General features: G+C 32.4%; 2 protein-coding genes across 3 annotated transcripts; one reads left to right on the top strand and one right to left on the bottom strand.

Annotated features, from left to right (window-relative positions):
* Positions 1-29: 29 nt before the first annotated feature.
* CUC1 (NAC (No Apical Meristem) domain transcriptional regulator superfamily protein) lies at positions 30-2,941 on the bottom strand. The gene is made up of 3 exons (XM_089723924.1): positions 2,187-2,941; positions 1,681-1,964; positions 30-884 (listed from the first exon to the last, which is right to left on the bottom strand). The coding sequence occupies exons 1-3, from the start codon at positions 2,365-2,367 to the stop codon at positions 246-248; spliced, it is 1,104 nt and encodes a 367-aa protein (XP_089580050.1). The 5' UTR covers positions 2,368-2,941; the 3' UTR covers positions 30-245.
* A 5,138-nt stretch (positions 2,942-8,079) lies between these two features.
* Positions 8,080-15,595, top strand: LOC105637444 (uncharacterized). Of its 2 annotated transcripts, XR_016321693.1 has the most exons (8): positions 8,080-8,717; positions 9,681-9,875; positions 10,649-10,843; positions 11,617-11,811; positions 12,586-12,780; positions 13,557-13,751; positions 14,135-14,202; positions 14,526-14,664. XR_016321693.1 is itself a non-coding variant. In XM_089723922.1 (7 exons), exons 1-7 carry the CDS (start codon positions 8,445-8,447, stop codon positions 15,270-15,272), a joined length of 1,995 nt encoding a protein of 664 aa, XP_089580048.1. In that variant the 5' UTR covers positions 8,080-8,444; the 3' UTR covers positions 15,273-15,595. The 2 variants fall into 2 exon arrangements, 1 of the variants encoding a protein (XP_089580048.1); XM_089723922.1 differs by lacking the exon at positions 14,135-14,202 and having other exon boundaries at positions 14,526-15,595.
* The last annotated feature ends 6 nt before the right edge of the window (positions 15,596-15,601 follow it).

Raw genomic sequence — 15,601 nt, 5'->3', positions numbered from 1 at the left:
ATAAGATTTTACAAGTTACTTTCTACAGATAAGCAAATAAGCAGAATCACCATATCATAATTAACCTGAAAATCTTTTAAAACCTACAAATACACCAGTAGCCCTAATCATAACCCGAAATCTAATATTTAAAACATCACATAAAAACTGATTAAATAGTCTTAAAAGAGACATTACACAAGATAATAACAAAACACAACTAATTAACAAAGTAAATACATTAATAATTTTAATTAAAAGACTGATTAGTAGGTCCACATGCAGTCAAGCTCGGTGGGACCCATCGCCACCCTTCCACCACCACTAGAACCACCATTAGCAGCACCAACGTTGGCAGCGCCACCCTCCTCCGAACCTGCTGCCATCCAATTCATGCCAGTAGTGGTACCACCTCCATTAAATGGCGCAGCAGCCACAACAGGGGATGGAGAAGAGAAAAAGAAAGGTAACTGAAGATTCTCTTGCAGAGACCTCAAGCTAGGGAAAGCTGAGACACCCATGTTTCTTGGGAACCGACCAAATGGATCCGCTGTCATAGGGAGGAGAGGTGGCGGAGTGAAATCAAAAGTGGTGTTCTGGTTAGCAGCGGCGGAAGCAGCGGCTGCAATGGTGGAGAAACAGGACACGTGCTCAGGTTGAGCATGGCTGTCATAGGAGCAGCTGTCACGGTCATTGAGAGTAGTGGTTGACGCGGCGGTAGTAATGGTAGTTGCCGTCGCAGCAGGATCAAGAAGCGGCGGGAGAGACACCGACGAGGGAGAGTTGGCTTCTGGGTAGAGGTTGATAGTATTGCTGAAACGGGTTTTCTTTGTGGCGCTGCTACTGCTGCTATTACTGGTGGCCCCGCCGCTTTTCTGGAAGACTCGGGAGATAACCCACTCATCCTGGCGCAAGTAATCAACCCAAGGAAGAAAGTCAGCAAATGTTAATATAATCTACTACTTGCATCAATTACAGACAACATTGTCACCATCTATCCATTTTAATGCAAATAATGTATTTCAATATAACGTAAATAATTACATTGCATTACATTAAATTTCAATTATTATAATTTAATAGTCGAGTACATGTTTATCAAATAATATAATTATTAAATGAAATTATCGATACAAGGATAACCTAATCATTTACCCTAAAATTTCGGATGTGTGCCTAAAATAAAGATTACACTAGAGCAATCTAGGGTCTATCTCAAAAATCTAATTCACAATCTATATTTTCTCTCAAGAAAGGAAGAAGAAAGATGCTGAAATGCTGGGGTAAAAACAAATCCTGATGATAAAGAAATTGCTTTCAGTAAATTTATCCAAAGTGATTAATAAAAGAGCAATAACAGAAAATAATGGGGATGCTTTTTCAGGCTTATAAATGAGAACAGAAGAGTACGGATCGTTATTAATTGGGGCTAAAACTGTAACCATAACTGCCAAGAAAATCTAACCTAGTTAGAATTTTTTTTTTAGCTATAAAATGCAAGAAGAAAGGGTACAAGAAAAACACCGTATTAAACACATCATCATAATCATCATTTCATACTAAAATCAAACTTTTTCTCTGCTTCACTGAAACAACCCTAATCATAACATATACGTTTATATGGTTAAATGTTTAAGTAATCCATATAGTTAGCAATGACTTTTCCAGCTTAATAAAGAACAGAAAGTAATTAATCACTACCTTTGAGCTGCGGGAGAGAAAATGGTAGGCAAATTTGCCTTCAAGACGATATTCATGCATAACCCAGTTGCTTTTTTCTCCCTTAGGAGCTCTACCTCTGTAAAATACCAAAGTCTTCTTCATACCCACAAGAGCACAAGTCTTTGAGCTATAAATCTCTCTATCTTTCCCTGTAGCTTTCCAATAACCAGCTTCAGTTGCTCTATTAGTTCTTAACCCAGTTGGGTATTTCCTATCTCGTAAGCTAAAGAAGTACCACTCTTTCTCTCCCATTTTCGCTTTATCTACAAAATAAATATAGAAGATTAGAATATAATAAAATTAACAAAAAAAAAAGTTTCAAACTTTGACTTCTAATAGATACTGATTCTTATTCTAATGAGCATCAAAAGAAGACAACAAATCAGGTAAACTAATAAAGGAAAATTTTCAAACTTTAATATTAATGAATGATTCTAAGCGAGTGGCAATGGACTAGCTATCTTTGAGTTAGTTAAATTAGTTACCAGGCAGCTCCCATGGCTCGCACTTGTTAAGATCCACCTCAGCAATGGCCCTGCCAGTGAAATTACTATCAAGAACCTTTTTGAGAAGATAGTAGGTGATAAGTTCCTCATCAGTAGGGTGGAACCTAAAGCCAGGAGGTAAATGGGTATCACCATTGTCAAAATGGCGGTAGTTCTCCATAAAAAAAGAAGAAAACCCAGAAGAGAAGCCTGTATATTGAAGCTCTAAAAACTTAAGAAAAACTAGAAATCCTATAAAAAATCAAAAACCCATCAAAACCAACTTGAGAAAATGTGTAAAAGCTAGGAGTTTAAAGAAAGAAAAGAAGAGTTTATTACAGAAGATGAAGAGAAGCCTGCTAATGTTATTATCACTTCGTTATCTAGTTTGGTTGGCTAGGGTAGATAGAAAAGGAGGAGGAGAGAGTTATAAGGGGTTTGTTTCATGGGGATTTGATGAATCGAGCGGCAGGGGTAAAAAGGCAAGAAATGATAATGAGAAGGTATGATCTGTGTTGGCTTGGGGAAAATCTCTGTGTTTTCTCTGCACTGTCTCTCTCTCTCTCTCTCTCTCTATCAATAGGGTGTGGGTCTGGGGCTCTGATTAGAGTATGCGTGCGTGCGTGAGAGAGTGTGCAGGTATTCTCTGTCAGTGAAGAAAATGAAAGGGAGGGAACAGAAAGTAGTTTCCATGAGAGAGATAGAGAGAAGGAAAAAAAATTAATAAGAAGAAGAGAAAAGAGAAAGAGAAATAGCGAAGAGGGTTATGAGATTTTCACCATGAATCGATAAAGCTGTTTCATATCTCCTCTGTCAGCACAGTACAAATATTAAATTATCACCTTCATACAGACATTGTTATTACACGCCATCTCTTTCTTTCTTTCCTTCTTTATTTTTTTCCCCTTCTTCTAATTATTTTCTTGGGTGTGTTTTACTTTATATATATATATATATATATATATATATATATATATATATATATATTTGTGATTGTGATGATAATATGTGTTATCAATAATGATCAATTTTATTCTTTAAATTTCTTTACAATTTAATTTATTTAAAATTCAAATTTAAATCTGATTTTAACATAAATTTTGAATCAAAAAATCCATTTGCTCATTCTTTTAATTACTCCATCTACCTAAAAGATAAATAATAAGAATTTCTAATAACTTGATTTTCTCCCCGTTTAAAGACATTATTTATCTCTATTGAGCAATATTAATTATTTTAATAATTATTAATAATATTTAATAATTTACTTTTCTTCAATTCTAAATATTAATATAAATATTACTCTATCAAATAGTATAAATAGCATACAAAGAATCTTATTTTCAGGATCGACTAAATCAGATTCCAAATTTAAAATATTTAGCATAGATTAAATTAGAGCGTTTTTCAAATATCTGGCTTTTAATATATGGTAATGCAATATAAATATAAAGCCCATTGAGAAATGGGTCCCAATATGCAAAAAACACATGCTAATAATTAAGCAAATACTGTGGATTTCACTAGTTACACATAATATAGTTTTTGGAAATAAGGTAGCACCACAGTTTGACACATGAGACAAAAAAGATTTCCTGAGGGAGTAGCTAAAAGCAAGGTGGCAAATAAGCTTTACCCCACCCCTTCTCTTGCCCCATATTTGTAGGTCTCATAGCCTTTTCAGCTTTTCAAGTGTGGCTTCAGATGTTGATGTAATATCTCCTAATTTAATTTCCATTTTACAATTTCTTAATATGCTTTGATTCCAATGTTTTTGACAATTTTTAATTATTATTTTTTGGATAATAGGTTAAATTGAAAAAAAAAATAAGAGAACAAATAAAATAAATAAATAAATAAGGATAATTCATCCGTATATGAGACGATGAAGTAAAATCCACCACTGACGAAGAAGTGCTTGACATCAACTGTTGAAGTGCAATTTAATATTCCAAATGCAGCCAACAAGATAAAATAAATAGTATTATATCAATTTTAGTAATTTTGATTGATCCATTTAACTGTTCAAATCTGTTGAAAATCTTTATAAATTCCTCATATTACAAACAACACATGATATATACTTTCAATCTTTTTCATGAAATCATATCAAAAATAGCAAAAGATTTTCTGCTCCTTTACAGAAACCAAATACATAAATGAAATCCATCATAATCACAAATCTACATCAGTCTGCTCTTTTCAAATTAATTGATGGGTTTAATAACGATTAACATCTTTCTTCTCTTATTTTCTATCAATCCAAACACAGTGTAAGTGCTCGAAAACAGAAATCCAACTCCAGATTTAATGAATCCAAGGCATCAACCCTTATGATTTATAGCTAATCATATAACTTTACTGAACTTTATATTTGGAAATATCATTATATAAAATAATTTCATTAGAAGCATTAAAAAAAAAAAAAAAAATTTCAAGCTTCAGCTTTAAAAGAAATTACTAAATCTACACTGCAAACTTTAATGGTGAAAGAGAAAAAATCTTACTTGAAGTGGGAATATCCAATCGAAAGTGGGGAATAAAGAGCAAAGCCCAAAAAGGCTGAGAGAATAGTTGGAAGTAGTAGAAACAAATACATTTCTGATTCTAATCCTATCCAAAAGGGCACATCACATTAGAAATTTGTCACCAATACATTTTCCCATTGTCTATATTTATCTATTTCTTCATTTGGCTAACTTGGTTGCCTCCTTTAAAAAGAATTGCTTACCAAAAATGAATATAACATACTAAGAAAATAATATTCATTTCCTTCAATTAAAAAAATATATATAACATCATTCACGGTGGATGTATTGAAATTATACACGACTTCAATTTTTATAAATACGAAAATACAAGCTCGATAGTTAATACAGGAAGTTTGAAGGTAAGGGTAGGAAAAGACAAAAGAAGAATGGATAGGTTAGTTGTTGAATTAATAATGGATGAGATTATATTTTTAATTTGAAGGTAATATGCTGATTCATGTTAGTACAAAATTGATGTCGAAAAAAAATTTCAACTCATGAAATGATTAATTTACCATGCATGAATCAATTCAAGCAATCCCATCCATCCGTCCATCACCAATCAAGGAAGGTGAGAGATTGATGCTATTAGATTTTGACTCATCATGCTCGCATTTTGAGACACAATGCGCCTACTCTTCCGAACAGGCTTTACATCAAATCATCTCTCTCTATCTCTCTATGGCCAAAGCCTGAGTACTGCTCATACAAAATTTTCTAATTTTTTAATTCTATTAGTAATAATATATGTATTTAAAAAAAAGAAAAAAGAAAAAAGAAAAAAGAAAAAAGCTCCATCTCTCCTTTTCTTCTCTCCACTAAAGTGGATCTTTTTGTAGTTGTCAAGGCATTGATAGCAGTAGGTAACCCAAAAAAGGCCAAAAAGAAATCTCCCCCTTAATCTTCTCTCCTGTTCTGGTCACCTGAGTACACTTAGGGCTTTTGCTTTGCAATTTTATGCTCTTCTTCTTTTCAGGGTTGCACTTCTCTTGTAATGCTAACCTTTTATTTTATTTAATAATAGACAAAAAAAACAAAAACAAAAGAAAACTCCACCCCCACGTGTTAATTCAAGTTGCTCTTTAATTCTCTTTACTAAAATTAATTTTTAGAAGTAGACAACATTCACATATCAACTTTACCTCTCATTATATTATTATGTAAATTATTTATAATAATTTAATAATTTTATTATTTATAATAATTTAATAATTTTATTATTATAATATATGTAACTATGAGACATTTGAAAATTTTTAAAATTTTAAAATTTATTTTAAATTAATATATCTAGATTATTCAAATTTTAATTTTAAAAGGATATGATTAAATTTTTTTCTTTCAAATTGCACTCTAATTTGGTTGACCAAAATTAATTAAAAAATTATTATTTTTAAACATCTTTATTAGTTATATTGATATTTTATACAATTCAAATTCTATTTCTATTAAAAAATATAATTTTATTAATAATTTTTTAAATAATTTTATGATTTTAATAGTAAAAATAAAAATTATTATTATTTATAAATATTTAATTTTATTTATTAAATTAATTTCAAGTAGATTTATTTACTATAAGAGATTATAGTGAAAATTATTAACGAAATGTGTAAATTAATTATGAAACTTATAATAGAAGCTATATAATAATTTTATATATTAATTTTATTTTATTTTTTAAATTAAAGCAACTAATATATAATAAAATCTGTATTATTAAGTATGTTAAGCAAAACAAAATTTTTTTAGTATTAAAAAAAAATTTTTACTGTTTCTATAAAATGTAATGTATTTTAACCACTCAATCTAAATAAAAATTTATATTTTAATATTATATAAATAAAAAATCAAATTAATATTAAAAATGAGCATATAACAATCATAGTCATAAAAAAAAAATTAGTTATTAGAGTTGAATTATGGGTTAAAAATGAGGGGTATACGACTTATAAACCACTAATTAAAAAATAAACATAATTTTATGCTAATTAGACTTCAATAATGTCCATCAAATAAAGATTTTTTTTAAACCCTCCCAATTAACAAAAAAAAAAAAAAGAAAAAGAAAAAGACTGAAAGAGTTGACTTTTTATTTTAAAATTAAAAAAAAAAAAAAAAAAAGAAAACCACAAGTGTTGATTTTTTTTTTTTTTTTTCCCTATTGTTTTGAGATTCTGTTTCTTTTGAGTTGTTTTTATAAAAGTGAAATAAAAAAGGAAGAAAGAAACAAAAAGGCCCAATTATCAAGAGATTGTCTTAAGGATAGCTGATAGCGAATGACGACAATATTATATCACCTTACTTCCTCATTCATCTCTTTCTATCCATCCTCCGCCGCCCTCCACCTACGGCGCATCGTAGTGCGAGTCAGCCAGCCTCTCTTCTCCTTTGGCTTTGGACCATTGCTTAACTTAACGTGGCCACCTGGTTTACACCACCGCCATCCACAGTGCGCAGTGCGCACCCCTTCCTTTATAATAAAACGCTGTGTAGTGTGTACAGTACTTTGTAGGATTGCTATTTTTCACTGCCAATCCAATAATGCATGATCGTATGTTTATGATTTTGTACGTCCTTGATTTTGACACGTCTATTTCTCAAGTGGGCCCTTCTTATTTAGATGTCTACATCTATTTGGCCTCATTTCCTTGTATGTTTTATCTTAAAATCTATAAATTAAGATTAAAGCATAAGTTTAACTAATTTCCAATTATAGATATATTAATTATTTTCAAATAAATTATTGATATGCTAAAGGTTAACATTAGGTGTCTTTTTCTAGAATTTTAAGAGTATATTCTCGTGTATTTACAATTTTTTTCAAAAATAATTTAAGAATTAATATTATTTATCTTCTTTCGAGAATTTTAAGATGGCATTCTCATCACATATTGCGTATTTATAATTTAATTTTTTAAATAATTTTGCTCAACTTGGAATCTTCCATCTAAAATAATAAAACATATTTAAATAATTATTAATCCTATAATTACTAATTAATCAGACAGACTTGGCTCTATGTAACAATGATATCCTCCAACGGACCAGGCTAGTGGGTTTAATTTTTAGATTTTTCTTAGAATGTGGGCTTTGCAGAATGGGCTCACTTCAAACCAAACCCAAACCCATCCGAAAAGTCCACTAAATATTCTCTTCAGAAACTTGATTGGGCCACAATTTCCCAGCTGGCCCATCATATTCCATGTATATATGCATTGCCAAGAAAATCGTAAAAATAGGAATAAAAGCATTTTTGGACCCCTGAACTTTCATAAATTTTCCTATCGAGCCCCTTTTTAAACATTTTTCTATTGAAACTTAAAACTTCGCACGCATGGAGCCCTTCCGATAAGATGCGATTACACTAATGCTTTGGTTGGACGAAGAGAGAAAATGATCATTAAAGTAAAATATGGTACGAAAAAATATAATAAATTTTTTTTTTTTTGTGTTTATCGAGAAAATATGGTAAATGAAAATTTAATAATATATTTTATTTGATTTGATGATAAAAAAAATAATATTAAATATAAATATTATCAAAATACCTTGTTATGGAAGATTTATAAATACAATTATAGATAATTTTAAAATTAAATTTTTGTAATCATACTTACATACTCAGTTCGGAATGTTGAAAATGGAAGTGTTTAAACGAGTTTTTAATCCTTCAAGTAACTTTTAAAAAATCGTACTCTTCTTTAAAATCTCTTCCCAAATTGTTATGGGAGCAACTGGGACTGGCAAATCAAGATTGCCGATTGATCTTGCCAGCGGATTTCGAGTATCCGAAATTAACTCGGATAAAATCCAAGTTCACGAAGGGCATGCTGTTCTTGTTAACCAGTTTAATCCGGAGAAATATGTTTTCAATGGATCATTAAAAGACCCGGGTCCGACGTGGTTAAGAGACAAGTATTATTTTCCGGGTGTGGATGTGTCGGTACTCGTTCTAGCCGATTACTTATGCAAGCGAGAAGATTCCGTTCTCATTCAGGTGATGAATTTTTATTTCTTCTTCTGGTTGAATTTGCCCTGAGATTTACATTACTCGTTTCCATCTGGGTTTTGTGAATTGTGGTTTTTGTTGTTAACTATTAGGGTTTTTGTCTTATGGGTTTTATTTTATTAGTTATTCTTTTGATATTGGTTTTGTCATAATGGTGTTTCTGTAACAGATTTGTAGATTCTAGAATTAATTTCCATAACATCCCACATATGGTTGAGTTATCTTTGAAAAACTTGAGGGTATGGTATTTGCCATGCATGATGCATCTAGCAAAGGTTTTCTTAGTTGATTAATTGGGTTTTCACTATTTTTGGCCATCATGTGAAAATGTTATTTTCTTCAAGGACCTTGAATACAATGTATATGTTATTTGCTGAAGAACTGCCGAAAACTCTAGAATCAAGCAGCTATATGATCTTATGCTTTTCTGAAGTTCATTATTTCTAAATGTTATTTGTAGTGGTCTTCTTATTATTGGAGTAATAAGAGTGGATTTTGTGAATTATTTGCCAGAGACATGGGTATGAAGGATTATTCTTTTCCTTTTAATATTTTTTTTTAATGTGCTAAGAGAGGGACGCACTTTGCACAGGGAATAAATAAAGAGTGAGGATGTGTAGCAAATATTATTTAGCGCAAAGAAAATTTCGAAACATTTTGCCAGTAATATAAGAAATTTGATCTTTAATGTTTAACACTTGTCGATACCTATGGCTAGGCTGCTCTCTTGTGTAAAACTTTTTTTGTTCCTTTTTTATTTTTGATGGTGCATTGGAATGTTATGTCTTATAGTTGAAGTCCATCTTTATTGTAATGAATAATGTCATTAAAGTAGAATTTTGTGAGGGTGACCCTGAATCAAATTGTGATGTGTACACAGTTTCATGTTGCATGGATTCAAAAGTGCAAGAGAATAAGTCTTAACAGTTTTTTTTTCTGATTATGTTGCAGCTTAGAACTGATGCTGGAGGCATACAAGAGATTGTTGAGCACAGTGTTACAGGGCTTCCTCATCTTCAGGGCCATCCAAGAACACATGTTGCTCAAAATCTTCGATATTTGCTCAAAAATCCATCTGTATTGGTTCCATGCTCAGGTGCTCTTAACATCTCACCAGTGCTGCCAAAGACCCCAGTTAAAATTAAGGTAAGCAATGACCCGCTAGCCAGCTATAGAGATCATCTACTATAGGTTCAACAATATTCTTTCCTGGTTTTTCTTCATAATGCAACAAGGATTGATTGATTTTTGGCCATCATGTGAAAATGTTATTTTCTTCAAGGACCTTGAATACAATGCATATGTTATTTGCTGAAGAACTGCCGAAAACTCTAGAATCAAGCAGCTATATGATCTTATGCTTTTCTGAAGTTCATTATTTCTAAATGTTATTTGTAGTGGTCTTCTTATTATTGGAGTAATAAGAGTGGATTTTGTGAATTATTTGCCAGAGACATGGGTATGAAGGATTATTCTTTTCCTTTTAATATTTTTTTTAATGTGCTAAAAGAGGGACGCACTTTGCACAGGGAATAAATAAAGAGTTTAGGATGTGTAGCAAATATTATTTAGCGCAAAGAAAATTTCGAAACATTTATGTAAGTAAACTGTTTTACGTTATCTGATTTTGCTAGTAATATAAGAAATTTGATCTTTAATGTTTAACACTTGTCAATACCTATGGCTAGGCTGCTCTCGTGTAAAACTTTTTTTGTTCCTTTTTTATTTTTGATGGTGCATTGGAATGTTATGTCTTATAGTTGAAGTCCATCTTTATTGTAATGAATAATGTCATTAAAGTAGAATTTTGTGAGGGTGACCCTGAATCAAATTGTGATGTGTACACAGTTTCATGTTGCATGGATTCAAAAGTGCAAGAGAATAAGTCTTAACAGTTTTTTTTTCTGATTATGTTGCAGCTTAGAACTGATGCTGGAGGCATACAAGAGATTGTTGAGCACAGTGTTACAGGGCTTCCTCATCTTCAGGGCCATCCAAGAACACATGTTGCTCAAAATCTTCGATATTTGCTCAAAAATCCATCTGTATTGGTTCCATGCTCAGGTGCTCTTAACATCTCACCAGTGCTGCCAAAGACCCCAGTTAAAATTAAGGTAAGCAATGACCCGCTAGCCAGCTATAGAGATCATCTACTATAGGTTCAACAATATTCTTTCCTGGTTTTTCTTCATAATGCAACAAGGATTGATTGATTTTTGGCCATCATGTGAAAATGTTATTTTCTTCAAGGACCTTGAATACAATGCATATGTTATTTGCTGAAGAACTGCCGAAAACTCTAGAATCAAGCAGCTATATGATCTTATGCTTTTCTGAAGTTCATTATTTCTAAATGTTATTTGTAGTGGTCTTCTTATTATTGGAGTAATAAGAGTGGATTTTGTGAATTATTTGCCAGAGACATGGGTATGAAGGATTATTCTTTTCCTTTTAATATTTTTTTTAATGTGCTAAAAGAGGGACGCACTTTGCACAGGGAATAAATAAAGAGTTTAGGATGTGTAGCAAATATTATTTAGCGCAAAGAAAATTTCGAAACATTTATGTAAGTAAACTGTTTTACGTTATCTGATTTTGCTAGTAATATAAGAAATTTGATCTTTAATGTTTAACACTTGTCAATACCTATGGCTAGGCTGCTCTCGTGTAAAACTTTTTTTGTTCCTTTTTTATTTTTGATGGTGCATTGGAATGTTATGTCTTATAGTTGAAGTCCATCTTTATTGTAATGAATAATGTCATTAAAGTAGAATTTTGTGAGGGTGACCCTGAATCAAATTGTGATGTGTACACAGTTTCATGTTGCATGGATTCAAAAGTGCAAGAGAATAAGTCTTAACAGTTTTTTTTTCTGATTATGTTGCAGCTTAGAACTGATGCTGGAGGCATACAAGAGATTGTTGAGCACAGTGTTACAGGACTTCCTCATCTTCAGGGCCATCCAAGAACACATGTTGCTCAAAATCTTCAATATTTGCTCAAAAATCCATCTGTATTGGTTCCAAGCTCAGGTGCCCTTAACATCTCACCAGTGCTGCCAAAGACCCCAGTTAAAATTAAGGTAAGCAATGACCCGCTAGCCAGCTATAGAGATCATCTACTATAGGTTCAACAATATTCTTTCCTGGTTTTTCTTCATAATGCAACAAGGATTGATTGATTTTTGGCCATCATGTGAAAATGTTATTTTCTTCAAGGACCTTGAATACAATGTATATGTTATTTGCTGAAGAACTGCTGAAAACTCTAGAATCAAGCAGCTATATGATCTTATGCTTTTCTGAAGTTCATTATTTCTAAATGTTATTTGTAGTGGTCTTCTTATTATTGGAGTAATAAGAGTGGATTTTGTGAATTATTTGCAAGAGACATGGGTATGAAGGATTATTCTTTTCCTTTTAATATTTTTTTTAATGTGCTAAGAGAGGGACGCACTTTGCACAGGGAATAAATAAAGAGTGAGGATGTGTAGCAAATATTATTTAGCGCAAAGAAAATTTCAAAACATTTACGTAAGTAAACTGTTTTACGTTATCTGATTTTGCTAGTAATATAAGAAATTTGATCTTTAATGTTTAACACTTGTCAATACCTATGGCTAGGCTGCTTTCTTGTGTAAAACTTTTTTTGTTCCTTTTTTATTTTTGATGGTGCATTGGAATGTTATGTCTTATAGTTGAAGTCCATCTTTATTCTAATGAATAATGTCATTAAAGTAGAATTTTGTGAGGGTGACCCTGAATCAAATTGTGATGTGTACACAGTTTCATGTTGCATGGATTCAAAAGTGCTAGAGAATAAGTCTTAACAGTTTTTTTTTCTGATTATGTTGCAGCTTAGAACTGATGCTGGAGACATACAAGAGATTGTTGAGCACAGTGTTACAGGACTTCCTCATCTTCAGGGCCATCCAAGAACACATGTTGCTCAAAATCTTCGATATTTGCTGAAAAATCTATCTGTATTGGTTCCATGCTCAGGTGCCCTTAACATCTCACCAGTGCTGCCAAAGACCCCAGTTAAAATTAAGGTAAGCAATGACCTGCTAGCCAGCTATAGAGATCATCTATTATAGGTTCAACAATATTCTTTCCTGGTTTTTCTTCATAATGCAACAAGGATTGATTGATTTTTGGCCATCATGTGAAAATGTTATTTTCTTCAAGGACCTTGAATACAATGTATATGTTATTTGCTGAAGAACTGCTGAAAACTCTAGAATCAAGCAGCTATATGATCTTATGCTTTTCTGAAGTTCATTATTTCTAAATGTTATTTGTAGTGGTCTTCTTATTATTGGAGTAATAGGAGTGGATTTTGTGAATTATTTGCCAGAGACATGGGTATCAAGGATTATTCTTTTCCTTTTAATATGTTTTTTAATGTGCTAAGAGAGGGACACACTTTGCACAGGGAATAAATAAAGAGTGAGGATGTGTAGCAAATATTATTTAGCGCAAAGAAAATTTCGAAACATTTATGTAAGTAAACTGTTTTACGTTATCTGATTTTGCTAGTAATATAAGAAATTTGATCTTTAATGTTTAACACTTTGTCAATACCTATGGCTACACTGCTCTCTTGTGTAAAACTTTTTTTTGTTCCTTTTTTATTTTTGATGGTGCATTGGAATGTTATGTCTTATAGTTGAAGTCCATCTTTATTGTAATGAATAATGTCATTAAAGTAGAATTTTGTGAGGGTGACCCTGAATCAAATTGTGATGTGTACACAGTTTCATGTTGCATGGATTCAAAAGTGCAAGAGAATAAGTCTTAACAGTTTTTTTTTCTGATTATGTTGCAGCTTAGAACTGATGCTGGAGGCATACAAGAGATTGTTGAGCACAGTGTTACAGGACTTCCTCATCTTCAGGGCCATCCAAGAACACATGTTGCTCAAAATCTTCGATATTTGCTGAAAAATCTATCTGTATTGGTTCCATGCTCAGGTGCCCTTAACATCTCACCAGTGCTGCCAAAGACCCCAGTTAAAATTAAGGTAAGCAATGACCTGCTAGCCAGCTATAGAGATCATCTATTATAGGTTCAACAATATTCTTTCCTGGTTTTTCTTCATAATGCAACAAGGATTGATTGATTTTTGGCCATCATGTGAAAATGTTATTTTCTTCAAGGACCTTGAATACATTGTATATGTTATTTTCTGAAGAACTGCTGAAAACTCTAGAATCAAGCAGCTATATGATCTTATGCTTTTCTAAAGTTCATTATTTCTAAATGTTATTTGTAGTGGTCTTCTTATTATTGGAGTAATAAGAGTGGATTTTGTGAATTTTTTGCCAGAGACATGGGCATGAAGGATTATTCTTTTCCTTTTAATATTTTTTTTAATGTGCTAAGAGAGGGATGCACTTTGCACAGGGAATAAATAAAGAGTGAGGATGTCTAGCAAATATTATTTAGCGCAAAGAAAATTTCGAAACATTTATGTAAGTAAACTGTTTTACGTTATCTGATTTTGCTAGTAATATGAGAAATTTGATCTTTAATGTTTAACACTTGTCAATACCTATGGCTAGGCTGCTCTCTTGTGTAAAACTTTTTTTGTTCCTTTTTTATTTTTGATGGTGCATTGGAATGTTATGTCTTATAGTTGAAGTCCATCTTTCTTCTAATGAATAATGTCATTAAAGTAGAATTTTGTGAGGGTTACCCTGAATCAAATTGTGATGTGTACACAGTTTCATGTTGCATGGATTCAAAAGTGCAAGAAAATAAGTCTTAACAGTTTTTTTTTCTGATTATGTTGCAGCTTAGAACTGATGCTGGAGGCATACAAGAGATTGTTGAGCACAGTGTTACAGGACTTCCTCATCTTCAGGGCCATCCAAGAACACATGTTGCTCAAAATCTTCAATATTTGCTCAAAAATCCATCTGTATTGGTTCCATGCTTAGGTGCTCTTAACATCTCACCAGTGCTGCCAAAGACCCCAGTTAAAATTAAGGTAAGCCATGATCCGCTAGCCGGCTCTAGAGATTATCTTATGGGAAACAGACCTCTACTAGTCCCGATGCAGGAAATATTCAATGCAATGTTGATGGATCCAGCCCACCCGAATGGTGTATGGATCATTTCAATTGGTTATCCAGGTTCTGAGATCATTTATATTAGTGAATTACAAGAACCGACATCTTTGGATGATTGCTATTGGGAGATATCAAATCACTGGTGCACGCGTCATGGGATATTCCCAACGAACCCCCAGTATGCTGCTTCTACAGCTTGGCAGGGTTATGGGGATTACCCCTGGCCTGGCAGACTGACCATAGAATTTTTCTATGACATTGGGCTAGGTCAAGGCCATGGTCTCTATTTTTGCCCGCCAACCCACAGTCAATGGTCGACATTCAGGGGTGTCCTGATTACTGAACCACGTGAGTTCGTGGGTTGGAGAATGATTGAAGATATTCCTCCAGGACTAGCTGTGCTTGATCCTATTGTTTACCTTCAGCAGAGATTACTTCAATCTAGTGCTGATGGAGAGGTTTTTAATTAAAGCAGGAAGAATGATTTACTCATTAATGCTATTCATGGCACAAATCTCAATTCCTCTTCCACTTTATTTAGAAGGCATTTGACGTTGTAGCTATGGGGTAGATAGTGTTTGGACAACCCCATTTGTTAGATGAATGGTCCTTTTTTTTTTTTCAGTTAAAGAATTTAGGAAAGGTGGTGTAACATAATGGACTCCCTGTCAAAGCATTGGCGTAATAGGCTCTTTTGAAAAGATTTCTTCTTTCTCCTGCTTCAAGGAGCAAGTCTTGGACAATTTGGCCAAAATGAGCTTACTTTTTTTGACTTAAAATTTTCATTTTTTCATTTCTA

This window comes from Jatropha curcas, chromosome 7 (genome assembly GCF_041381405.1).
Source record: "Jatropha curcas cultivar XTBG-Jc1 chromosome 7, XTBG_Jcur_1.0, whole genome shotgun sequence".
NCBI classification, from domain to species: domain Eukaryota; kingdom Viridiplantae; phylum Streptophyta; class Magnoliopsida; order Malpighiales; family Euphorbiaceae; genus Jatropha; species Jatropha curcas.
This window is presented reverse-complemented; position numbering and strand designations above follow the sequence as displayed.

Bases quoted from the DNA above. Each gene is read 5' to 3' on its own strand.
- CUC1 (XM_089723924.1), bottom strand. From the start codon at position 2,367: ATGGAGAACTACCGCCATTTTGACAATGGTGATACCCATTTACCTCCT. The intron at 1,965-2,186 runs GTAACTAATTTA...TTTATTTTGTAG, and splicing joins CGAGCCATGGGAGCTGCCTG to ATAAAGCGAAAATGGGAGAG. The intron at 885-1,680 runs GTAGTGATTAAT...TACTTGCGCCAG, and splicing joins TTCTCTCCCGCAGCTCAAAG to GATGAGTGGGTTATCTCCCG.
- LOC105637444 (XM_089723922.1), top strand. From the start codon at position 8,445: ATGGGAGCAACTGGGACTGGCAAATCAAGATTGCCGATTGATCTTGCC. The intron at 8,718-9,680 runs GTGATGAATTTT...ATTATGTTGCAG, and splicing joins AAGATTCCGTTCTCATTCAG to CTTAGAACTGATGCTGGAGG. The intron at 10,844-11,616 runs GTAAGCAATGAC...ATTATGTTGCAG, and splicing joins AGACCCCAGTTAAAATTAAG to CTTAGAACTGATGCTGGAGG.